Raw genomic sequence first — 25,239 nt, 5'->3', positions numbered from 1 at the left:
TCAAACTATCCCTCTCAGCACATTTTCTGTTACAGGTGTAGTGTTGTCTATAAAGGTTATTCGTAAGTCGCTTGAAGCCTTTTTTTCACAATTATAATTTGAAAATAAAAATGTATATGATTTTTTTTATGGTGGCCAGAGCAACGACTGATTATTTGTTTTATGTCCTAAATGAATGCATATGAAACAACACAAGCAATTTGATTATATTATGCTTATATTGTTCTTCAATAACGTGAACTTTCCATAAATTAAAATGGAAACATTTTCTTCTTCTTCTGAAAAACCTTCCTTGCTTTTCTGTCTCATAGATGTTTTAAATGCTGTTTACTCTTGTTGAAACCAATCCTTCACTATTTATCAGCAGCTTTAGTATTAATTAAAATACTGTTAAATACTACCCTTACACTGACCATTTATTTTGAGCATGATACATGACATACACTGAACACAGCTACTCATAACCATGAAAGGCCGTTCATGTTAATACTCCTCTAATGTGGCCACTGCACGCTCGGCAGACTTGTCAGCAAGTGACTTGGGATCAAAGTCCAACGTAACATGACTGCAAGATTTCAGGAAGTCCCGTTAAAGGAACTTGTGAACCGTGTGAGAAATCGCTGTTAAAAAGGTAGAAACGTGCTGTTTGGTCCTCTGTAGCTTCCTCTGTGCTTCTCTTCCTTTTACTTTCACCTCTTTCCCTTTTTAATCTTCTGTTTTTCGTCCCTCTCGGCTTGCTCTCGGACTCTTCCCCTTGTGCATATGTCTTTGCTCTATCAGCAGTGTGTGTCTATAATCTTCTTTCTTTCTTTCGTTCTTGCTTGCTTGCTTATCTTTCTGTCTTTGTAGTCCTGGATCGAGATAGTTCTTTACTCCTCATTCAGAGTCTGTGCGTGTGTGTTGGTTTCACGTTGTGTGTGCACATGCAGTGTATTTACCGTTACTGTGTGTACTGTATGTGGACAGGTCTCATACATCTTATATGTGTATGAATGTGTGTTACATGGAGGTGTGTGTTTCAGACATGGAGATGAGCTGTGTGTGCCTGTGTATGCTGGTAGCCAGCGTGACACCTGTGTCTGCTGCAGCACAGGTACGTTTTATCGCAATTCTATCTATTAATCACTATTAGGAAAAAAAGAGAATTATTTTTCTTTGCAAAATATGTATTGATGACAACACACGTACACATACTGTAGACGCACAAATGATATTATAAATATAATTATTTAATATTGTTAATAATTACCATTATAAATCATTAACAAACAATACGAAAATTGTTTATTATTTCGACTATATTTTGGACACTCTTATGAATAATAAATAGTGTCGAAGTCCGCCATCAAAGTGAAAAAACGTGTTAAGATATTACACTGTTACTATGTGCTTCCCAAAGCGGCAACACCTGTCTCAGGTTTTAATCAGATTCATACACCACCTGGTGCTTGGATATATAACTGCATATACATAAGTATGCTACAGTCAGCATATTTCCTGTATGTAGCTTTTATGGTCTCCCTCCTAAATTATGTTCTTTTCCTTTTTAAATCCAAAACATTCTCTCATTCGAATCCTTTCCTAATTTTGTACTTTCACATGATCATTTTGTGGTCATAGTGTTATTATCGAGGTATTGCCGTTTTTGTTTTGTTGCTTGTTAACAATTATGTATGCTGCACCCGTAGGTTGGATATACTGTAGACATTATCAAATAACAGGCGACATATTCTGTAACAGTGGATGTGTATTGCAGCCCGGTATCATAGAGAGCCTCCTAACGGCCACCGTCCAGCGTCCCTGGCTCTGGGGGGTCTACGTCTTCACCGTTGGACTTCCTGCCATTCTCTTCATTAGCTTCATGTGGCCTGACAAGGTAGAATATGCCCGTTTGTGCATGTGGATTTGAGTGTGTTGTTATCCAGCATTAGAACTTTATGCAGCATGATTTGTGTTTGGTCCTCTCGAAAAACAGTTTAGCTATACAAGCAGTCAAAGCATGTGCATGTGTTTCTATGTAGAGATTTGGTCCCCCTGATCAACAGTATTACTACAAGAAGTCTGATGATGCTCTACCGGATGATCCTCAGTTCTCACAGCAGACAGAGGCAGCGCATATCAAAGGTAATGTTTTGTTTTTATTATTGCAAGTACAGGTAGTAGAGGTGGTCTCAGGCTGTCTGAGGGGAAGCATTGTTTTTTGCATGCGTTTCATTCACTGGAAGGTCTCCCTAGAGGGCACTGCATGTTTTCTCACCAGGAAGTGAACTTTATGAGACACTTTATGATGTTTTCTTCACTGGAAGGGCACCCCAGAAGGAACTGCATCATGTTTTCTCAACTCAAAGAGCCCCCTCCAGGGCACTTTATCATGTTTTCTCTACTGGAAGGGCATTCTAAAGAGAATTGCATCACGTTTCACCACAGAAGGGCACCCTAGGGGGCACTGCATCACATTTTCTCTCCTGGAGAGGTACCCTAGAGGCCAATGCATCATGTTTTCTTCACTGGAAGGGCACCCTTGAGGGTGCATCACGTTTTGGGCTTCCAAGGGGGCACTTGTGCACTTTTCTTTCATCATTGGGGCATGTTAGGAGTCCAGATGTTAGTGGTAATGATAGTGTCTTCTCTTCTATGTGTAGGAAAGGCTGACAGAGCTGGAACGAGGAGGAGAGACACTCATGGTAAACAGAGGAAGTGTGACTTAGACCTGAAGGTAAGATTCAACAGACACTATGGAGTTGATAATGACTGATACTGTCATGATACTGTGATAATGTTGATTCTAAAGGTGCAAACGCACAGTTGAAAGCTGACATCCATCCATCAAAGTAGATTTAATTTGTATGATAATACGTGGATCAGCTGGTCTTGTGATCATAAGGTGCTCAATAATACAGAGTATGTATAACTGTGGTGAGCGGGTTTAAAAAAGGGCAGTTCATTTGATGAATAACCCATGACCACAGTTTGGGGAATGTTCTGGCACTGTGCTATCGACAAAAAACAACATCAGAACACAGAGGACAGCTCCAACCCAAATGTCTGGTAAAGAGGTCATACATCATCTTGAAGAATACTGGAATGCTAATAACAATGATTATGCTCTGTTTGGGTAGAGCTTGAGTTTCCTTTTTGGCATTTTAGCTGAAATCCCTGGCAACACCAGTCCTTCAACTATTACCCCTTTAAGTTTCTAGATATTATGTTAGAGGCCATAACAATGTATGTGCATTTTACCTGTTGCTTTGCCAAATTAGCATATTTTTTCTCCTGGAACCACGAAGACCTTTTATCACAGTGATGATTTTATTACCAGAACTCTTTAATGGATTTTGAACATCAAGGATCTATTTAATCTGTAATTTACAGTCTTGTCGCTGACACTGTATAAAGACTAATTGTGTGTGTGTGTGTGTGTGTATTTGTGAAGGATCAATGATCATTAACGCAACGACCCCAGGAGAGGAGAGCACCACCAACACACAAGAGGATGCTGAGCGATCACATCTTTGGCCGTATTGATGAGTGGATAAAACCAGCGCCGTAAATCACAGGTTTCATCGCGATGCATTATATCAATTCTTTAAACAACGATCCAAGATTCACTTTGTTATCACAAAGTCCACCTGATTACAATTTTGATTCGATTCGGCTCAGGGGCCTGCGATCGACACTTCAATTTCAGACAATTTAATTACTGTTAATATTTAATTACTATCAATAGGCAAGTTTCTGAGGTGCACGTGGATGGAAACATTGACAGATGTGCCATGGGAATTTCAAAGTAAAGGTGTAAAGATGATGATATGTATCAATGTTTTCAGTTTTCATCGATGTTATTGAATCTCTGATCATTAAATCAATATATTAATCCAGATCGATGGATCGTTACACCCCTAGAACCACACAGTGTGAATGTGTGAGGACTTACTGACTGTATTATAGTTTTGATTCATTTTCAAATGAATTGATGTAAGAGTAGTAGTTGTAATTATTTATTCATGTGACGTATAAATTGTATTAGTAATGTATTATGATTATTATTGTTGTTGATATTATTGAAATAAATAAAAAAAAATATATATATATTGTTTTATTTTTTATTATGAATATATTACTTTTATTGCACACACAATGGCAAAAATCTATCTGAGAGTATTACATTTGAAGAACTCTTCTTTTTCTCTCGGTGTAGATAGTAAGAAGTTGATTAATACATAACACGGTCTCATCATCTCAGGTCTGTCTTTTGGTTGTGTATGAAACTAGCGCCACTACCTGGTGGCTATTGAAGGCAGATGTCAACATTAACGTCAGCCATTGATGGCAGATAAAAACCTCCCTGTGACACGAACTGGTCTTGTTTTTTCATTAATACAGTTTTCAGGATCTGACAGTGACCTCCACAGCTGCAGCTGTGCACAGCTTCAGCAGGATTCTCTAGATTCCTTTGTGGTTCTCTTAGATGAAATGTCTCCTTCTGGCTCTGCCGCTTCCCGCCTTGTTCACAGCTGACCCTCAGTGGCATTTAGCTGCTCGCAACGTTTATTTGAAATGGCACCATGCTGCTCATCAACAAAATGACTACTCGAGTCTTTCAATGACACTCACAGAGCTGGATAAGTGGCCATGGAGGAGCAGGGAAATCACAGAGCTGGCCGGAGGAGAGCAGAAGAGAGCAATGAAGGAAATGGAGAGGACAGATGGTGGACCACAGACAAAAGGAGAGGGATTTGGGGGATGTTTATGATGCATTTTGGGCCTTGTTTCCTCTGATCAAATGCATATGCTTGTAGAGGAATGTGTTGATATATTTTTTTTCACATTGCCTTCTATTAAATAACAATGGCACACATCTCTTCTCTGCTCTTTTTTTCTATTACATAATAGAACAAAAAGAGATTTTCCCCACATTTATTTTACCTTTGGCAAGTGATCATCTGTTCTCTAGACACTCCCTGCATATTTCTTCTAGTTTATGACTGTAGAGAATCAGGCATTTCGGCAGTTTCTTCTCCTCCTCGCACACAGTTTTGTTTGGCTCCAGATGTGTGGGGAACAATAAAAAAAAAATACTAAACTCTGACAACTAGAAGTCTCCTTTTGTCTTGACTTCTTATCTTTTAGTTTTGCCATCGAGACAAGAAGAGGAATGGGAGGCTCGCGGCTGCTGCTCACAGGACTGATGGTCATCGCAGCTTGCTCTCTATGTGTGAGTACTCTGCCAACAAGCCGTCAGGCTGCAGAAATATTTCAATTCTTAGCCATAGATGTTCTCCCTGACATCATTATGTGTGCTTATGCGAATGTGCTCATATCATATATTTTCATATCTGGATATGTATTATTGTTCATGGTCTTGCTGTATCTACATACAACTTAAAATGTAGTCTTTTCAAGTTGCGGGACTAATCGCAGTGAAAGTGACAAACAGCCTCATGTTACTTTTTCACACTACCACTATCAAAATACTCGCCCTGTTTTAACAGCAATGGGCATCGTTAACCATATCCTGGCAATGGTAGTTGTGATATCTTTGTTGTTGTCAGAGTATTCTTGTATTTATGTACCTGTCGACACCACGTTGCAAATAAGGAAACACTTAAAAAGCGAGGTCATTTTGTCTGGTTGTGTTCTCTTAAAATGAACAGTTAAAACATTTTGGCAAACACGCTTATTCGCTTCCTTGCTGGGAGTTAAGAGGACAAAGTTGACACCACTCTCACATCTGTACAATAAACATGAAGCTTGAACCAGCAGCTGGTTAGCTTAGCTTAGCATAAAGACTGGAAACAGGGGGAAAGAGCTGGCCTGGTTGTGTCCGAAAGTGGAAAAAGCTCACTAATTAACATGTTATATCTTGTTTGTTTGTGTCGTCACTGTGAGATAGTCACTGCAAAGAAATAGTCTTGGTGCATAATCCCCATCAAACCTCAGCCTCCCATATTAACATACTGTTTTTTTTAAACAATAGATATTTACTCCGTGCATATTCAATCTCAGAGTTGTGGAATGAATATTAGTGAAGATCCTCACACATACAGTAATCCAAATGTGTGCGTAGGCGTCAGGCAGTTGCAGTGAGGAGGTGGCTCGTCTGCGGGAACAGGAGACACTTCTGAAGGGCCAGCTTCAGAAACAAGAGGTCCTCCTACACAGACTGCAACTGCTGAGCCAACCGGGCATCGAGGACAAAGCCAGAACCGACCAGAGCCAGGACAACGAGTCCACAGGTCAGGGCCACGGCCTTTAGGACTGCAAAACAGCGTTTGAGAGCTTAAAATATCTTGTTTCAGGTCTCACATTGCAGAAATGGGAGCCAGATGATGCACCAAATACAGACAGTGTGTTTGTGTTTCAGACTGCTCCCAGCTCTTCAGTTCTGGCTCCAAATCCAGTGGTTTCTACACAATCAAACCCCACGGCAGCCCTCACCCAGTCAGAGTCTACTGTGATATGAGTGATGGAGGTGGTTGGATCGTCATTCAGAGACGGATCAATGGGACGGAGAGGTTTAACAGGTGTGTCTGTGACATCTGATATCTAGTGTATAATACTGAAATGAAAAGCATCTTATCTATCTATCTGTACCTGTCAGGTCGTGGGCAGAGTATAAAGATGGTTTTGGAGACATGGCTGCTGAGTTTTGGCTCGGAAATGACAACCTGCACTACATCACCACACAAGGTTGATACCACTGCAAAAAAACATATTTAAATTGTGAAATTTAAAGCTGCTCTAATCAATGAATTATTACTTGTAATGTGAAAAGTAGCATCACAGCGACAGACCTGCTGAGAATTATCACCCGACTCTGCAGATCCCCTCAGCTCTACGGAGCATTTTAGCATCTTTCAGCTCATTGTTTTGGTTTTCAAACCCCTATCTTCACTGTTTTGTGTCACGCTCACCGTTGTTACCAACCGTCTTTCTCTCAGGAGTTGGTGGAGACCAAAAATAGAGCTCGGAGAAAAGTGAATTTTGGACTTTCATCACGTACAGAAACATGATTCCAAATGAAAGCTAATGTTGCTCCATATCTGTTGGGTGTGTTAATAGTCAACCGTTTGCCAACATGATCAGTATTGTTCTGCTGCCCCCAAGCTGCCAGAACCTTCCAAAAAATGAATAATTCTTCTTTTTGTATTTTCAGAAGGCTTTTATTGTTTGTCTGTTACAGGGAACTATTCTCTGATGATTAACCTGGGAGACTTTGATGGTTACCAGGGCTATGCCGAGTACAAGAACTTCAAAGTGGCCAACAAAGAGGTGTTGAAACTGACTGACCACTAAAATGTAGAGACAATGCTTGACAATGCTTAGGAAAGGAACAATACATCTCAGATATAGTTACTTGGTGCATCTAACCATCTTGTAAACATGTGTTTATATAATCTTCCCTCTTTAACCTTATGTACAGGCTTGAAGGAATCGTCAACATTCTGGGAAATGATTGGCTTTCTTGCTGAGAATGAGATCAAATATGTAGTTTTATGTCTATAGATCTACTCTGAATATGAACCTATAAAGCAAGCAGCTGGTTAGCTTAGCTTAGCATAAAGACTGGAAACAATTAACCCGGTGTTGTCCAGCTTTAAGAATTTTACGTATTCTCCAAAAATATCAAACTATTGCTTTTATTTGAAGCAAGTTGAGCAGCTCTGCTCATATCACCCTCTCTACAGGATCACTACCGACTTACCTTTGGAACCTATCGAGGTACAGTTGGAGATGCTCTGTCTGGAAGCTATAGGGTTGGTGTGTCAGAGTGGGCCAGTCACCAGGGCGTCCGATTCAGCACCTACGACCAGGACAACGACAATTACAAAGGAAACTGCGCACAGGAAGACAAAGGAGGCTGGTGGTTCAACAAGTACGAGTTCCATTAAATATATTCGCATGCAGCTAAATGCTCACATTTTTTCATGAAAAAAAAAAAATTCTATCATTCCTTAGGTGTCATTCAGCCCATCTTAATGGCATGTACTACCCCAATGGGTACTACAATGCGATGACGGATGATGGTGTGGTTTGGTACCCTTGGAGAGGATGGTGGTACTCCCTGAAGACAAGCGTCATGAAGCTGCGACCGACTGACTTCAAGCTCGATCCCATTGACGACCCCAACGCTGTTCCTCGTAGACCAGCTTCCTAGATCTGACATGAGGGATATCAAGTCTTCTTGGCTCCACTATTTTGGTCTGAAACAGCTGGGCAAACTACAAAATTTCGCATTTGCACATTTTCTAAACCTAATAGGGAGTATGATATTTTTCCCTGCATTTTTGGCCTTTTCCAGGTGCAACCTTCTCTGGAATTGATCAGATCCAAATCTTAAGACCGTTGTGATTAAAATGTATTAAAAGCTTTATGTTTTATGGAATGGCGTAACCGTGGCGTGCCGGCCATTTTCACGTGATTTGCCATTAAAAACAAGCTGATGTAACTCCACTGGACTTGCTCAAATCTGTCCCAAACATGGCATGCTTGATGAAAGTATTGGCCTGAGGATGTGAACAAACCAATAGTCATGGTGCCATTGCTACTGGCAACAGGAAGTCAGCTAGTCAGCTAGTTATGCGGCAAACAGAATCCACTTTACGGGACATTTTCATGATGTGTTCTACACTTGATATTGAGCAACGTAATGCATTCTCGCGCATGTTCGTTAGCGCCTCATAGTGGATAAAAGAAGTGGTGGAATATTTGCAACACATAATTTCCAGCGTCAAAAACTTCTAACTCTTGAGGTATCTGATGGTCACAGAGATTCACGGCTGCGTCAACTGCTGTCTCGCCAATATACCGCTGATCATTGCTGCTTGTAGCTTTAATAATTGTTGTGGAATCATATTTCAAATAAAAAAAAACACACTGAAACATAAATCTCACTTCTCAGAAATGCTGCAGATTGAATATGGATGGAGCAAAGTAGCAGTACCTGAGTAAATATAGCCAAGACAAACCAAAGATTCAATTGTCCACATTTCTGAAGTGGAATGAAGCTGTACATTTTAACAATATAGTGAAATCTTTAAAGACTTAAGCAACTTACATATACTTGCTAGAGGACTTGTGAAACCTTTTGCCTGGTTTCGATACATGCATATTGTAAGGGGAAGTAACTTGCACACACAGCTGTCTGTTTTGGTGGAGAAAAGGGAAATCTGATGTCATCATGTGTGTGTCAGACACAGACAGAAAGATTGGACTGATAATTGAAAATGGCTGTAATAAGAACTGGAAAGTGTTCTTTTTATACAATAATACACGAGCAGCTGAGCTCAGCACTGGGAGTTTGCGCAGATTTAATGAAGATTAATATAAATTGTATCACAAACATTTGATATAAAAGAATTACATAAATACAATGAAAAAGAATGGTGCGCAACGATAGAGTTATTTCTTTGGTAAGTTGTTACAAGTGACATAATGTAAGAAAAACACAAATATAAAGGATTCCTTTCAGGGTTTTAGTATTCTCTGTGTTACAGCCTGGCTCAAAGAATGCAAGAAAACATGGGAGACCAGACAAGTTAACAGTAATAAATAAGCACATTTATGTACAAAGTAAGAGCAAATGTGGAAAATTAGTAATCAATAATGTAAGCATGTGTGGGTGTGTGAAAATGTCTGACTCAACCAAAAACAGAATGGATGCTGTGTCAGCCGAGGAAGAGAAATATAAATCAAGGTGGTGAGCTTTTATAACCACACCAGGCTCAGGTGTGGCTCATCAGCTGATGATCATCATCCTGTCGGACAAAGAACAGTAATAAATACGCACATTTATGTACAAAGTGGATTAGAGGGGTCGTCACATCTGTACTTCATAACCACGATTCAAAGAATAAAACAAGGAATCACTTCCCTTTGTCCATTGAGTCATTTCATATTCTTGCACAGTTATATATGGTGTATTCAATATTACACAGTCAAGGATGCCTTAAAGGGGCAGCTCACCCCAATATGAAAAATTCATATTTTTCCTCTTACCTGTATAGTGTTTTTTTTTTATCAATCTAGATTGTTTTGGTGTGAGTTGCCTAGCTGTGGACATATCAGACATAAATATGTCTGCCTTCTTTCCAATATGATGGGACTATTCAAAAGCAGAGGAAAAATATTTAGATTTTGGGGTGAACTGTCCCTTTAACGTTAACCATAACCTTTTGCACACTTTACTGATCATGTGTTAGCATCTCTGAAAGCTTGGATAGAGGCTGGTTATAATGCTCATATCCTTTCGGATTCTCTCTGTATCATACACAATTTGTTTATTGATAGATCAGGGTTACTGTAAAAATAAGAGTCCCATTTCCCACATATTGTGAAGGGGTGATTTATGCCACAAAGGCAATGTTTGGTTGGATTCAAAGGTTGGATTTATCATAGGCAAGTGAAAATACTTGCACAAGCGTTGTAATCACAACTGGACTTATGATTGTTGTGCAAAAAGCAAATCCATGCATGCCAGTATAGCCCAAAATGAACATAAATCAACAAATATCTAATGTATCTGTAATATTGTTTGAGCCACTGATGAAAAGTGATCTGCTGCCATTAATGTATTGATTATAAATCCTTATATTAAAATTGCTTAATGACTGTGACCCTATTACTCTGAGCGTGTTTGTTGTTGTTAAAATGTAGTTTCCTTTCTGAATATCAAGCCTTTAGGAATTAATAATAGCCCTTAATTGTAGCCTATAAACTATCTGGATTGAATATGGCTGAAATGTAAGTTGACACTGTGTAAAATGTGAAAAATAAAAACATTAGTTTGTATTTGTACTTTAAGACACCTCTGTAACGTTAGCACAAAGCCGAAAACAGTCAGACAGCAATTTAAACCATATACGAGAAAATAAAACAATCGTCAGAGAGGCATGATCCTTTATCTCGTGGTACGCTTGATTACCACCCGTAGCCTCCCAGCTGGTTCGTCTTTTCCCCAGTGCACCCACAACAACGTTCAAACAAAACACCCCCGTCCATTCGGGCTGTTCTGATACATAAAACAGGCGCACCGTCCGCGGTTAACACGAGCGCTGATTGGCTGACAGCCTTTACGTTCACAGAGATTGTCAGTCAGCTGGAGCTCGGGGAGAATAACAGTAGCTTGTTTTGATCTGTTGGGCATTCTGGACTTGATTTATTCTGTCGTTGCGTTTATAATACGTTTAATTCATTCGCAAAGTCCCCGATACATTACTCCACCCAGAGGAAAGCGAGAATGTAGCGCTGTTGTCGCTCACCCTTCATAACGACAGGTAAGTAAGCTAACGTTAGCTGATGTGAAATTGGTTGCTTAGCAAACAAGCTAGTCGGCTAGCTGTCAGTATTGCAGTTTGCGTAGTAGTCAAACTACACCGCAGTTCGCGGTTATTTGCTGGCTCTTGCTTGTATTTGATGTATTTTGTAGTTTTAAAGCAGCTAAACCGTAACTTATATTGGCTACTTAGCTAGTCCAGCTTCCTGCTAGCCCCGGTGGTTAGCAACAGTCACTAAGCTACCCTTCCACCTATTTGTCTCCAAGGTGACGGTGGATGGTGCTCCGGAGCTACATCTCTCCCATCGCTCCCCGGGTCTCCGCTCTCTGAGCGACCGGCAGCTCCTGTCTCCGATTCCAAGTCAACCCCGGTGCCCCCGGTCTGTCGTCTGGAGGACCGTGCCGTGGATGACTGAGCTGACGGGGCTCCGTGCCGACTGTGGTGGCCGCCGGGGGCGGGTCGATGCTAGGAGCGCGGACACTATAGCGGTGTGGGTCGGAGGGGAGATGTCAGAGCCGGGATGCCTCGTCTTGGAGACAGCGCTGTAGTCGAGGGTACACACGAGTGCACACAGTATACCTACCAGTCGGACTTGGCGTATAGACTAGCGGACCACATTTCCAGCCTAACTAGTAGTGGCACATATATGGATGGTGGGGTCGCAGCATGCCCACCCCCTCAACCACCACACCACCTCTGGCTGGAAGGAGTAGCAGCGCCGGCGGAGAAGAGGGGCCCATGTCTGCCACCTCCACCTCTGCCCTCGGCTCCTCTTTCCGGTTCGTCCCGGCTTTCTGCCTGGGCGTGGTGGCAGCAGTAGTGTTTCAGCTGGCGTGGGGAGGCCTGACCCTCACCTCGTTCTTCTTGAAGCTCTTCATCTATGTGTCGTTCGCCCTGCTGTGTTTCCTGGCTGGGAGCTTTGTTCTGCTGGTCCGGAAGAGTCCTCTCAAAGTCAGCTGCTTTGACAGGAACAGGAGGCAGTCAGCTGTGCGGCAGGAGTTCTTCAACAAGCTTATGGTAAGATTCTGGTATTATTATTATTAATCACACACTGTCGGCAATGCACACACTCTCTACCAGCACACTATGATATTGCATCTGCATTACACCATGAATCAGAACCAACTGCTGGAATCCATTGATAGAGAGGAAACTGACAAAGTCTAAGGGCACTTCTCTTCAACAGGAACAACATGTTGAACACACACATCTGTGTTCCATATTGTTTTCTCACTCTCCTCTCCTTTTGCCCCCCCCTCAATTATTTCCCGCCCCTTTCCCATCTTTCCACTCTCTCTCATTCTCTCATCTTCCTGGATTCCTGGCTGTGTTGCTCTATAATAGATGAGGTGGAGTCATGGTGCTGGATTTAGACACACACACACACACACACACACACACACACACACACACACACACACACACACACACACACACACACAGATACTGGGTGATTTATTCCGCAAGCAAAGTAAATTATGTCACTGCAACCGGCTGGTGGTTTCGCCTCTAATGGCCAGCCACAACCCAGTGGCTGCCTTTCAGCAGTGTTTGTGTGTGTGTGTGTGTGTGTGCTGCTGTGCACTGATGGAGGAGTATTGTCACAAACATTTGTCTGGTCGACATGCTGTATGAGCTTTGACAAATTTGGGCTGCCTTTTAGAATTTGAGTCTTATTAAACGCTCCGCTCTCGGTCTTTTCCCTCTCGTCCTGTTTTTTGCCTCCACCATCTGTGATGGGACGTGATCTCTGATTCTCTTGTTTTTCAGGCCCGTTTTTTGGTGCCCGCTCAGGAGTCAAGCCAGAGCAGGAGGGTGGTGGTGTCGCACAATGTGGACAAAGCTCTGAAGGAAGGTAATGGACCGCCGCCGCCGCCGCCGCCGCTTCAGAGATCTTCTGAGGCGTTCTTCTTGTGTCCATGTTCGTCTCGTGTAAACGTTAGCTGTGGACATGACAGTGCGAAGAACAAAGTGCACCAAGTCATGATTCTTGATATGAGATCGCTCGAGCATCAAATGTGATATTTGTGTTTTAAAGCTTCACGTTTACTGCTCACACTACAACAACAGAATGTATGGGACGAAAAGGAAAGCAAGCTTTTAGGTTTGAATTCATCTCTAAATCCACCTCTCTCATGAGTTCCTTTCTCATGGTATTACAAGGTGTTTTCAGTACTGTGCACTGTCCAACAGCTGTAGCACAAGTTGGCTTTCAGCTTTGCTTGTTGCAGCTGTAATCTTCCAATATAATATTAAATAGCATGTTTATATCCCAATTTTATCACATTAATAACGATACCAGATACTACTTTTTGCTAAAAATCCCACAATGCTGTACGCCAATTCCACAGTGTTTAAAAAATAAACTCAAAATAGAGTTTTACACGTCCCTCAAAAATCAATCCGCCTCCATTTCAAAGAGTGTCACTTAAATGTTTCTGACACTGTTGGAAACACTTTCAGCTTCTGCTTTTTCAAAAAACAAACCAAAAAAACAGCTGACTGAGGCACCATGTCCCCTCAGTGATCCCTCCCACTCATAGTGGATTACAACAGTACAACGTCCTGGTCACACACACACACACACACACACAGACAGAGGCAAAGTACGTCTGGCTGCCAAGTAACAGATGGCTCCAGGATTTACACTAAGGGTGTGTATTTGCATTTGCTCCAGTGTGTGTTGTGAAAAGCTTTTCTTTTGGGCCGTAGTGCGGTCCGAGTTTATGAGGACGTTATTAGTGTCACAGTCGAGTCCTGCTGTGTCACTCATTCAGATAAACGGAGTTTGTGTATCGGTTTTATGTTGCTCAATTCTTGGATTTAAACCAAGCAGCCAATTCAAGGCGTTAGCTTCCGGAGGAGCTGAGATTATTAGTTAGCTTTTTTATGATTGGTAGGAACAGCACGCAAGAAAATGTATTACAACTTAGTTATTATGACACTTTCCCCTGCTGTAACAATGGCCTCCAAAGCAAAAGAAGATGGTGCTCGATAGTGTTCTAATTTGCTACGCGGTATTTCAAACACATTTAGGATTATTGGGACTGAAATGGAGGTGATCTAATGTGCACTTGGACTACATTTAAAGCAGTAGCCTTTCCGTCCATCCATCTTATTTCCAAACCACTGATCCTTCTCAGGGTCCCGGGTATCTGGAGGACACGTCACAAGTGTAATTCATACAGACGGATAAATTCATTCTCACCTACAGGCATCAGAGTCACCAGTCCACCTAACCTGCATGTCTTTGGACTCTGGGAGGAGGGACAAAAACCTACGCAGAACATGCAGAACCTGTTTGTATGGTCGATGTAAAAAAAAAAAAAAGCCCCAACATTCCAATGTGTATTCAAACAGGTCTTGGCTCAGATCAGATTAATGTATCGTGTCATTGAAACTCCCTGGACTTGCTGTAAGTGTAGCGTCGCATGCGATACCACGTCCGCTCTTTGGCTCTCCATGTTAAGATGTTAAGGTCCCTTTATAGTTGAAAGACAAAAATAAAAATTCCTTTACTTAACAGATAAAAAAACCCGGAAAGATTTGATTTGATTCACATATTTTATGGAGTTTCAGAGGAGGAAGAACCACACTCCTTCAAAGCAGAATTCGTTGCATCAATGTGCAGTTATTACCGCGTTAAAGTTGATTTTCATGTTGAAATTCCTCTTTAATGCATAATACTGTGTAGAATGCTCTAGTTGCAACCTCTTTTTTCAGTGATTGTGCAGCATATATGTTAAAGCTGCTGTCACTTATGGCTTTAAAGTAACATCTACATGCAGCCGGGGAAAACCACAGTAGCATGATAAGCAGCGTGTATAAAAAAAAAATAGATGGACGGATGATACTTCTCCGCCGTTCAAATGCTGCACCAGCGGGACATGAAACTAGTGCAGTGGGTGATTCAGGGGTCCTGGGAGATTAGAGCATTCGCAAGGAAAACCGAGCCGAGACAGCTCCTCTTGTTTACAAAGCTTGAAATCTCAGCAGCCATATGGTTCGTGCACGAAATGGTATCGGTAGAATATCACTGACTGCATCTTTTAAACGTTGAAAAAGTCTATTTCTCTTTCCTCAACGGATTCACATTTGCACGTAGAGAGAACTGCCTGTCTGACTCTTCTCTCTCTGTCTCCCTGTCTGTCCCCAGTGTTTGACTACGCCTACAGGGACTACATCCTGTCCTGGTACATCCCGCTGAGTCATGACGAGGGCCAGTTGTACTCCATGCTGTCGGAGGACTGGTGGCAGATGATCGGGCAGCTGCGATCCCGGCTCGCCGACATCGACCTCGTCAACGTGGTGTGTTACGACACCATCCGAATCCTACACACACACTTCACCGACCTCAAGGCTGCATCTGCAAGGTACACACACACACACACGCACACACACACGCACATGCACATGCACACAGACACGATTGTGAATAGTTTACTTTAGCTTATGAAGTTCTGCGTTTGTCACTTCTCAGGGCTGACTCACAGTTGTTTAACAGCCAGTGTTCATACACTGTTGTTTTGTGCGCGCAGATGAGGTGAAATTGTTGCAATAAATACCATTAAAATCCTCTGCACTCGCTTCCTCCCTCTCCAGTCAGCGTCTACCAGCTACACTTCCAGACAGAGCGATGACTCACATCTCTCACATCTCTCTCATCTGGTTTCATTATCCCAGCAAGTCGGGCGAGACCTGTGATTTGATCGCACTACAGAGACGTCCGGCCTCCCTCGTCTTCAGTACTTTAGGAACAGTGTAGCAGCAGCAGCAGCGCGTCTCGTTCAGTCACGTTAGAGGCAAAGACCTCGATATGAAGAACGAATAACAATGGCAGCGTTCGCTCTGTTGACCAAATGGGATCTGACATCTCTCTCTGTGTCTTTGCGTTTATGTCTGGAGTTTAATCCGTGTCCCCTTTCGTACGTGTGTGTTTGCAGACTAGAGGAGTGTACTCGGCCGTTTCCTCTCCATCCCTGTTTGATCAGTCCGGACTCCGAGCTGGCCTTCCTCCGCTGTGTAGCCAGAATACTGCTGCTATGTCTGCTGCCACAAAAGGATGCCAAGTCACATACACTACGCTGCTGCCTCACAGAAGTCATCACTACTAAAGGTACAAGTACTGCGTCTGGCACTACATGTATATTTGGGTCAGCTAGTGAACACGTCCTCTAAAGTCAGAAATCCCGCATTACAAGTAAATTAGCTTTCTTTTCACGGTAGACATTTTGATATGACTGCAGGAAAGGCACAGGTGTATAATTTATAACAATGAATGATGGCTGCATTCCATTCAGGTGTTCCGGTTACACGGTCCTGGTGTTGTGCATGCTTTGCCTTCTGGCCCGGCTTCTGTGGAAACTCAAATGGAAGTTAATGTTATTAGTGGCACCTGCTAGGACAAGTGAACATGTCTGCTGTGAAGGATGATCAAGCAGACAGAGAAAACATCAGCACGCTTTCAGTCACATCAGGGATGTTGTGATGAAGGTTTTTCTATAATAATAAGTGTATTTCACATTTCATACTTTTATCAGACACTGATGTCTGTTAGGTTTCTTTCTTCTTTCTACTGTCACTGTTTGTGTCTGAGCTTCCTGCTGTATTGTGTCAGCTACATCAGTAATTGTTTTATTGACATGTCCCAATAAACCACGTCAGCGAGCCAACAGGCAAAACACCAGGGCTGTGGAACTGGAAACCCTACATGGAATGTAACCACCATTATTGGTGTCATTGATTACACCCGCTCTTTGCCTGCTGTGGATAGCAATAGGGACAGTATTTATGTAGTTAAGTAGAGTGCAGATCTCTGTGTATATTATGACTGCATGAATACAACCAGTGCTGTAAAGTGTCGTCAAAACAAGACTTCATTCAAACGGCAAAGCAAGTGCAGAATTGGGTCGATCCTTCCATTCACCTACAGCTGTTCTCTCTTTGCGTGCTGCAGTGTTGAAACCTTTGGTGGAAGTGCTGAGCGATCCAGACTCCATAAACCGGATGCTGCTGTCCCAGCTGGAGCAGAGGGAGCAGCAGGCTGAGCAGCAGAAGAAAGCCTACACCTACGCTGCCTCCTACGAAGACTTCGTCAAACTGATATCAAGTTCTGCCGATGTCAATTTCCTCAAACAACTCAGGCATGACGCACACGGCACACACACGCAGACTTGCCTTATTAAACCGTGTGTCCCGTACGGACGTAGACTCCTTTTTTAAAAGAACCATACTGTGTGTGTGCTTAAATATACATAAACATTTAAGCAGACAGTGTTGACCACCAGTCTGTTTTCTGCTGTGGAGTTACCATGGGAACAGACAGTGTCTCTTATACTAGATCTAAATGCGGACTGGACGTGGTACTGCTCTACTGTCTTGTTAGTTTGAGAATGAATGGCTCGATACTGAATTGTTGCTAATATATTTATATACTGTACATCTCAAATCTGTAGACATAGACTGATTGACCTCCATGTTTACACACTGTACGATATTGTTCCACATCAGACCGTATATATATATATATATGTCTTGTTTACTCCAGTAGTATTCAGTTTATTCATCCCAAGACAATTGTATCAGTTGATTCCAACAAGTGATTGACGTTTTGCATCTGTCTCTCTCTTTGTAGGTATCAGATAGTGGTCGAGATTATTCATGCCACCACCATCAGCAGCCTCCCTCAGCTCAAGAAGCAGAAAGGTACAGAAACGCTTCATCGTATGACAGACAGGTCACAAAACCAAAAAGAAATGTGGAAATTTAAAGCTGGGTTGTGCAGTTCTTTGGTTGTGATTATGATCCCGATTATGAGCCGTTATTTAGCGTCAATTCTGTGAGAGTCACCGTCCTGTTTTCCTCACAAAACTGTGGCACTGTAAAGTCCTTTTGAGATAACAATGCTGGAATAGCAATCGATTTTTCTCCATTGAATCAAGCTCTCACAATCTGAAGGGACGTGCGCTCGTATTTGCATTTGTAGAACGGTCAACAAGAACTCTCTCTCTCTCTCTTAAATGAGCAGTGACCAGTGCCATGTATGACACTTTGTTCTCATCAGCAACTACGCTTTCCCTAAAGAACCTGTTTGTCACATGAAGTTAGTGACGTCTCGCAACTTTCTCTTGATGGTTCAGTGGCTCCTCACCAGGGAACTGCATGTCAACTGTGTGACTCACACTGTTCCCTCTCTTAGAGCGAAAAGGTAAAGAGTCAGCAGCCATGAAGGCAGACCTGCTGAGGGCCAGAGATATGAAACGATACATCAATCAGCTGACTGTTGCTAAGAAACAATGTGAGAAAAGAATCCGCCTCCTCGGCGGACCAAACTACGAGAACAACGAGGAAGGTGGGGCCGATGACGGGGAAGAGCCTCAGAGTCAGAAGGTAGGACTCGGCTACAGCTGGTGTGGTCTCGGTTGAAAACAAGTTGCTGAATAATTTAAAATGAGAATGTTGTAGCAGATATTAAGAACGTTTTGAATGATATATTTCGGCAACTCGCAACCATAACCATCTAGATTGAAGTGATAGCACTTCCGGTACTGTAAGAGGACGATGGTATGTATTTTTGAGTTTGGGGTGAACTGTCCCTTTAGCTGCGTGTCTTTGCTGGAGGACTTGTGCTTTGGGTCAAAGTGTGCTCCACGTGGCTGATGTTCTGTCATCTTCTCTCTCCTCCCCACATCCAGATTCTCCAGTTCGATGACATCCTGTGTAATCCAGGTTACCGGGAGCATTTCCGAGTTTACATGGAGAGAGTTGATAAGAGAGCTCTGATTAGCTTCTGGGAACTGGTGGAAACACTGAAAACCGCCAACAAGGTGATTGCAGTGGGGTTTAGCCTAATGCTGCTAATAGTGCATGGTATTGCTGATCTAGTAAAACCCATTAGTAAAACCCATTAATATGATGAGTAGCTGCTTATGTGTTTGTTTACGTGTGCAGAACGAAGTGCCCCAAATCGTCGGGGAGATCTACCAGAAGTTCTTTGTGGAGAGCAGGGAGATTCCAGTGGAGAAGTTTCTCCTGAAGGAGATCCAACAGAGCCTGGTGGGGAACAGAGGAACACAAGTCTTTGTCAGACTACAAGAACAGGTCACTGCTGCTTTTGTACTCACCAACTGTTAACTCATGGCTCTCCTTATTAAAAGGTCCACCGTGTCAAAATGCTCTACACTGACAATCAAGCATTCCCCGTTGCTCTCTTACATCCTCCAGGTGGCCGAGACGATGAGAGAGCGTTACTACCCCTCCTTCCTGGTTTCCGACCACTACGATGGGCTGATCAGAAGAGACGAGCAGGGTAGCCAATCACAGTGCAGCACGGAGGAAAAGGAGGAAGAAGGGGTCAGACATGCATCATTTTGTCGAAGGGTCAAACTGTTAAGATACTCAAATGTATACCTCTGCTACTACACATCGTAACAAATGTACATGTATGCTGTAGTGCCAGGGTCTAGATGCAGGAGAGGAGGTGGGGGATGAAGGCAGTAAAAGAATCAATGAGCAGGCCAGCTACGCCGCTACCAAACTCCGCCAACTCTACGACAAGCTGGAGTACAAGCGACAGGCCCTGGGCTCCATCCAGAACGCACCCAAACCAGACAAAAAGGTAACCAAACAAAATGCAGAATTCACTCCATAAGTTCCTAGCAGAACAGCATTAAAGACACCCAAACACAGGAATAATGTTGCTGAATGTGCACATCCAGTGTCAGACAGATGTTCACTGGTTGAGCTGAAGAAAATCTTCTAATAAATCTGATTTGCTTCAAAGCCTATGGACCTGCTCTTGGGCATTTTGTATACTTAAAGTGTTTGAATGTGAGTAACTTGACAGAATATCCACAACACTCTCATTCTGACGAGGGTTAAAGATGTCTTCATGTCACTTTCAGTCACTGGTTTGCATGCCGGTTCAAATTTGCACCTCCTGTACGTCTGTAGATTGTGAGCAAACTAAAAGAGGAGATCGGAGCCATGGAGAAAGAACACGGCGAACTCCAGCAGCACATCACCAGGACTGACTGGTGGTGTGAAAACCTGGGCCACTGGAGGGCTACGATCACTACTGCTGAGGTACTTTCTTTGTGCTTTTATTGTCTTTTACAAACAACAGATGGCTGAAGAAACAAGCAAGCTGCTACGTTCAGACTACAAGCAAAAGTGGCCCAAATTAGATTTCTTTTTTGTTGCATATGTCCACTACGTATGAACTTGTAAATAAAACCGTAAACGTGGACTTCAATGGCCTCCTTGTTTCCTTTGGGCGTGCAGGTCAGTTCAGTTCACACTGGAATCTGATATTGGCCACATTTAATGAACATCAAAATAATAAAGAGAGACAAATCTGAGCAAAGAAAGTGAGTTGAGCAGTTTGAAATGTAGTCTAACTGGCTGATTTCCACTTTACATCAACGTGCTTTTTGATAGAGCAGAAATCTGTTCTTGTATGTGGATCATATTGAGACATTTCTGTGTCCAGGCTACCGAGGAGGGTGGAGAGACGGTAGCGTGTTACAGTGTGTGTGTAAGCCTGGCAGAAGGAGAGGAGACGGCCAGCAGTCGCTGGAGTGTCCAAAGGAAACTCACTGAATTCCAGATGTTGCACCGCAAACTCACAGAGGTAACACAGCACATATATATATATATATATATATATATATATATATATATATATATATATATATATATATATATATATATATATATATATATATATAAATAATCGACTACATTTACCATCAACACTGATTAGTAACCCACATAAAAGGTGGCGAATTTCCCCTTTTTAATGCTTGGTGCCTTCTTCTTCCGCAGTGTTTCCCATCGTTGAAGAAACTCCAGTTACCATCGCTCAGCAAACTTCCCTTCAAATCCATCGACCAGAAATTCTTAGACAAGAGCAAAACTCAGCTCAATGCCTTTCTCCAGGTAAACCAGCTAACAGCACGTACTGTCATTTTACGACTGACTTGACAAGACGAACACTTTGGTGCTTGGTGTCTGCCGTAATAGACAAAAAAACTCTTTTATACTAACAAATCAATGCTTAACTTCAACATAACGCACACATATTTAGATACACTAGAGCAGATATTTAAGGGTACTTGTACTTCTGCAGTTGCCAAGAGGTACACGGACTGTGGAATAGAAATGACAGTTTGTTTAAAGCGATACATATCGGGGCAGCTGAGCACCGCGTGTTTCTTTCAAGAGCTCATGAAAACCAAGCGAGCAGAGAAGTAGAAACTGGTTAGACATAAAGGTTTGGAACCACCGCCCTGGAGAACACCACCCAGCTCACACTGCCTCTTTGTAGTGCATGACACCAGCTAAATGATGTTGATGATGACACTGTGTGTGTGTGTGTGTGTGTGTGTGTGTGTGTGTGTGTGTGTGTGTGTGTGTGTGTGTGTGTGTGTGTGTGTGTGTGTGTGTGTGTGTGTGTGTGTGTGTGTGTGTGTGTGTAGCGTCTGCTGACAGATGAGCGATTGTGCCAGTCAGAGGCTCTCTATGCGTTCCTCAGCCCGTCCCCAGAGTACCTCAAGGTAACCAATTTCTCATTCTTACGTTTTCAAACAAGTCAGGGCACGAATGCATTCCAGTTAATTAAAAATGCCTGCATGTGAAGCAGCAGCCAATATGTACACAGTCCTATTAGTTATTGAGCTGCTGTTAACTCGATACACGATGACACAAAAGTGATGATTTGTTCCCTTTCTTGATTATTACGTGTCCGGTTCGTTTGTCCTCACCTGGACGAATCCTGTTATTGGTTATGATTCCATGCGGTGATGATGATTCTACACATGGTGTAGTGATGATATCTTGTTCCATTGCTTTTGAAGGTGATGTCAATCCAGAAGAAATCGTCTTTCTCTCTGGCCTCCTTCCTGGAGAGGCTACCTGGAGACTTCTTCTCCCACACCGAGGTACTCCCATCACATTCACGACCGCTAGAGGAACGGTAACTCGAGGACTGTCCTCACTGAGATATTGTGTGTGTGTGCAAATGTCTAGGAGGAGGCTGACGACGACAGCGACTTGTCCGACTACGGCGACGAGACGGACGGGAGGAGAGACGCGCTGGCCGAGCCCTGCTTCATGCTCATAGGAGAGATCTTTGAACTCAGAGGAAGTGAGTGGTGCACTGTTTTAATATCCATATAGAAATAAAAAAAGGTTTTTGTTGGAGGTGCAGTTAGTGATTTCTGACAGTGGATTTATCCAATCTGTGTCCTTCTCTCATTGTCTACCCCCCCCCCAGTGTTTAAGTGGGTGAGGAAGACACTAATTGCACTAGTCCAGGTGACATTTGGACGAACCATCAACAAGTAAGTTCTTACAAGTTGGCATTTTGATAAACTATGCCTAGGCTGTCAATCATAAAGTACGTTGCAGGATTGACTTTGTTCCATTTATTCCCACTGTCTCTGACACCTTATTTGGCAAACTAGCAGGCAAATTCACATCTGTTGTACTGCAGGGAACCGTTTTTAACAACAAACTACCAGTCACGGTACATGAGAATCTTTCTAGTTTTATTGACAGATTCTGGATGTCGCTGTGTTTTATTAACCTGCTCTGCGGTGCGAGAGGTTGCACTGTGATCACTCGTATGTTTTCTATGTTTTCCTAGATCAGCCACGAGGCTAACATCTTCTATTCTTTATTCTAGACAGATCCGGGACACGGTGAACTGGATCTTCTGTGAGCAGATGTCGGTGTGTTACATCAATGTGTTCAAGGACACCTTCTGGCCCAACGGGAAGTTGGCACCTCACGTCAAGGTCCGAACTGACTCCGAACGCATCGAGACTAGGGACCGGGCTCAACAGAAACTACTCGACAATATCCCAGGTAGCTGCAGAACACGCACTGACCTGTGGGTGTTAAAAGCATGAACACGTCTGATCTCTTCACCTTGTTTCAATATGATCCTTTCTGTCAGATGCACTAGCAAATCTAGTCGGCCAGCAGAATGCCCGCTATGGAATCATCAAGATCTTCAATGTCCTGCAGGAGGCTAGTGCCAACAAACATCTTCTCTATGTAAGAGTGATGCATATGTCAATCTAAAAACCTTTAACTGATATATATGTATTATACTGTATGCAAGTACAGCTGCAAAACAAATCATTTTGTCTCGCTGTCTCCGCTAGGTGTTGATGGAAATGTTACTCAAGGAAGTGTGCCCTGAACTCAGCGCAGAGGTGGACAACATCTGAACACACACTCACACACACACTCGCACACACACTCACACACACGAGTAACACAAACAGAGTCTTTGGATCTAAGGCCTTTCTGTAGCTGGCCAATCATAAACTGCCAAGCCAGACAGGGAGATGGCCTTTTGGTTCATCCTCAGACAGAACGCAGCTGTGTCGGTCAGAGCTGAGACCCGTGCTGATTTGTGGAAGTAGAACGCTGCTGTGAAACGATGACACAGCTGGGCCGACACCGGTCACTGCGAGGGGCTGATGTTTTGACTTTGTTGTGGCACAGATCTGAACTTGTCTGTCTGAACCAGGGAGAAACCAAATGGAGCCCGACTTCTTCCTGTTTAAGCGGCCGTCTAAACTAGACTGATCACATTTGCACCTGGAAGTCCACATTCACGCAAGAACAAAGTGTATTTTTGACATTTAAGTGAGCCACGTCTGCGTTTTTCTTTTTTTTGATAGCACTGAAACGTCAGATCTGTACCACAACAAATGCATTGTTCCTGTGTAAATCATGGCGGTCACTAGACTACAAAGAAGAGTCACAGTTTGTGATAGTAAACAGCACGATTGTCTGGTCATCAGCTGTTTGACCTCTGGTTAAACGCATCAAAGACAGTTGAAGTTCCGATTTTCCGTCGCCCTCTGAAGGCAACCAAGTGCGTCTTTGCCCACGGACCTCTGAACATTCCTCCTACACACAACCTGAGCAACACTTGTGTTCTGTGATTCTTGTTAAGGCTTATAATTGTGCAATATAATGTCATGTAAAAGTCATTGTGATGATTTTATTTATGATTATTATTGATAGATTTTATTTTTACCAAAAATTGTTTAGAGAGCGTTTATATAAGCAATAAATTGCAAACAAAAAGTGGATGTGGCGTTTTTGATTTTCTCTAAATGTGTTTTTGTTACTGAATTGAATAATATCCATAAATATAAAGTATAAATATTACTAGTATTGACACACATTGTCAGATGAACCAGCGTGTGTAAGCAGGAAACACTGAATAGCGTAAAATCAAATCCAGATGTACAAAAATTGTCCCCAGCATTATTCATATTTTAATTGAACCATTCCTTGACTTGTCTATTATGTTTAACTATTTATTTTTTGTGATGATTGAAATAAAATATAAATCTTCAATGAGAAAAGGTTAAAGGCCCTGCCTTGCTCTTCCAAAGCATTTAGTTTGCCTACTTTCAGCAAAAACCAAGTTCATCAAATAAATAATTTGAATGCAGTCCACAATTAAAATGTTTTGTACTGATATTGGGAAAGTATATAAAAGTAATGTTAAATATTTTTATTGTAACCATTTTAATGCACAAGATGAGTAAAGTGAGCTGCAGTGAAGACATTATTGCCTTTTTAGCTATTACATTATTTTTAGTAGTATTCCGCTGCATTCACATAACATGGCACAACACTTGGTGTTTAAATTTAAATGATTTAAAACAAGTAGTCGTTGCTAAAACTCTTCAACTGCTTGTGGATGAGATCCTACGTTTTAACACTGCAACTGAAAGTGGTCGAAGCACTTGAAAATCTAAAAACCGAATAGTGTACTTGTCTAAACAGTTTTTTTTCCAAGGACCTGAATGCAACATGTGTTCCCCCAAAAGGGGATGGAGTGTTACCACCTCTCAGTAATGAGCTGAGCCACGACACGTCAAGCTAGAGTCATAAGACAGGTACAGTAGCACTTTGCCTTCAAAGTAAGAGC

General features: G+C 42.4%; 3 protein-coding genes across 4 annotated transcripts; all 3 read left to right on the top strand.

The window, feature by feature from the left end:
- The first annotated feature begins 547 nt into the window (after positions 1-547).
- On the top strand, positions 548-4,083 carry LOC306701854 (calmegin-like). 2 transcript variants are annotated; one of them, XM_079167277.1, is made up of 6 exons: positions 548-631; positions 1,010-1,093; positions 1,757-1,876; positions 2,022-2,124; positions 2,643-2,716; positions 3,434-4,083. In XM_079167277.1, the coding sequence occupies exons 2-6, from the start codon at positions 1,025-1,027 to the stop codon at positions 3,440-3,442; spliced, it is 375 nt and encodes a 124-aa protein (XP_079023403.1). In that variant the 5' UTR covers positions 548-631; positions 1,010-1,024; the 3' UTR covers positions 3,443-4,083. The 2 variants fall into 2 exon arrangements, with proteins under 2 accessions (XP_079023403.1, XP_079023404.1); XM_079167278.1 differs by having other exon boundaries at positions 561-631; positions 1,023-1,093.
- Positions 4,084-5,039: 956 nt separating this feature from the next.
- LOC306701836 (fibrinogen-like protein 1) lies at positions 5,040-8,448 on the top strand. Its single transcript, XM_079167256.1, has 7 exons — positions 5,040-5,215; positions 6,068-6,236; positions 6,365-6,524; positions 6,602-6,690; positions 7,184-7,272; positions 7,689-7,876; positions 7,960-8,448. The coding sequence occupies exons 1-7, from the start codon at positions 5,156-5,158 to the stop codon at positions 8,156-8,158; spliced, it is 954 nt and encodes a 317-aa protein (XP_079023382.1). The 5' UTR covers positions 5,040-5,155; the 3' UTR covers positions 8,159-8,448.
- Positions 8,449-11,113: 2,665 nt separating this feature from the next.
- On the top strand, positions 11,114-24,386 carry snx25 (sorting nexin 25). The gene is made up of 22 exons (XM_079167898.1): positions 11,114-11,276; positions 11,543-12,293; positions 13,047-13,131; positions 15,433-15,649; positions 16,220-16,392; positions 17,233-17,419; positions 17,911-17,981; positions 18,475-18,665; positions 18,971-19,102; positions 19,227-19,376; positions 19,500-19,628; positions 19,729-19,893; positions 20,229-20,360; positions 20,767-20,907; positions 21,102-21,215; positions 21,755-21,832; positions 22,133-22,216; positions 22,305-22,422; positions 22,552-22,618; positions 22,963-23,144; positions 23,236-23,336; positions 23,447-24,386. The coding sequence occupies exons 2-22, from the start codon at positions 11,943-11,945 to the stop codon at positions 23,510-23,512; spliced, it is 2,934 nt and encodes a 977-aa protein (XP_079024024.1). The 5' UTR covers positions 11,114-11,276; positions 11,543-11,942; the 3' UTR covers positions 23,513-24,386.
- Positions 24,387-25,239: the final 853 nt, after the last annotated feature.

This window comes from Pholis gunnellus, assembly GCF_910591455.1.
Source record: "Pholis gunnellus genome assembly, chromosome: 10".
Lineage (NCBI taxonomy): Eukaryota > Metazoa > Chordata > Actinopteri > Perciformes > Pholidae > Pholis > Pholis gunnellus.
The sequence above is the reverse complement of the archived record's forward strand: the minus strand, read 5'-3'. Positions and strand labels throughout refer to the sequence as shown.

Coding starts and splice junctions, on each gene's coding strand:
- snx25 (XM_079167898.1), top strand. CDS start 11,943: ATGCCCACCCCCTCAACCACCACACCACCTCTGGCTGGAAGGAGTAGC. Junction 19,629..19,728: donor AGGAAAAGGAGGAAGAAGGG/GTCAGACATGCA, acceptor TGTATGCTGTAG/TGCCAGGGTCTAGATGCAGG. Junction 21,833..22,132: donor CGTCCCCAGAGTACCTCAAG/GTAACCAATTTC, acceptor TTGCTTTTGAAG/GTGATGTCAATCCAGAAGAA.
- LOC306701854 (XM_079167277.1), top strand. CDS start 1,025: ATGGAGATGAGCTGTGTGTGCCTGTGTATGCTGGTAGCCAGCGTGACA. Junction 1,877..2,021: donor GCTTCATGTGGCCTGACAAG/GTAGAATATGCC, acceptor GTTTCTATGTAG/AGATTTGGTCCCCCTGATCA. Junction 2,125..2,642: donor AGAGGCAGCGCATATCAAAG/GTAATGTTTTGT, acceptor TTCTATGTGTAG/GAAAGGCTGACAGAGCTGGA.
- LOC306701836 (XM_079167256.1), top strand. CDS start 5,156: ATGGGAGGCTCGCGGCTGCTGCTCACAGGACTGATGGTCATCGCAGCT. Junction 5,216..6,067: donor TCGCAGCTTGCTCTCTATGT/GTGAGTACTCTG, acceptor ATGTGTGCGTAG/GCGTCAGGCAGTTGCAGTGA. Junction 6,237..6,364: donor CCAGGACAACGAGTCCACAG/GTCAGGGCCACG, acceptor TTTGTGTTTCAG/ACTGCTCCCAGCTCTTCAGT.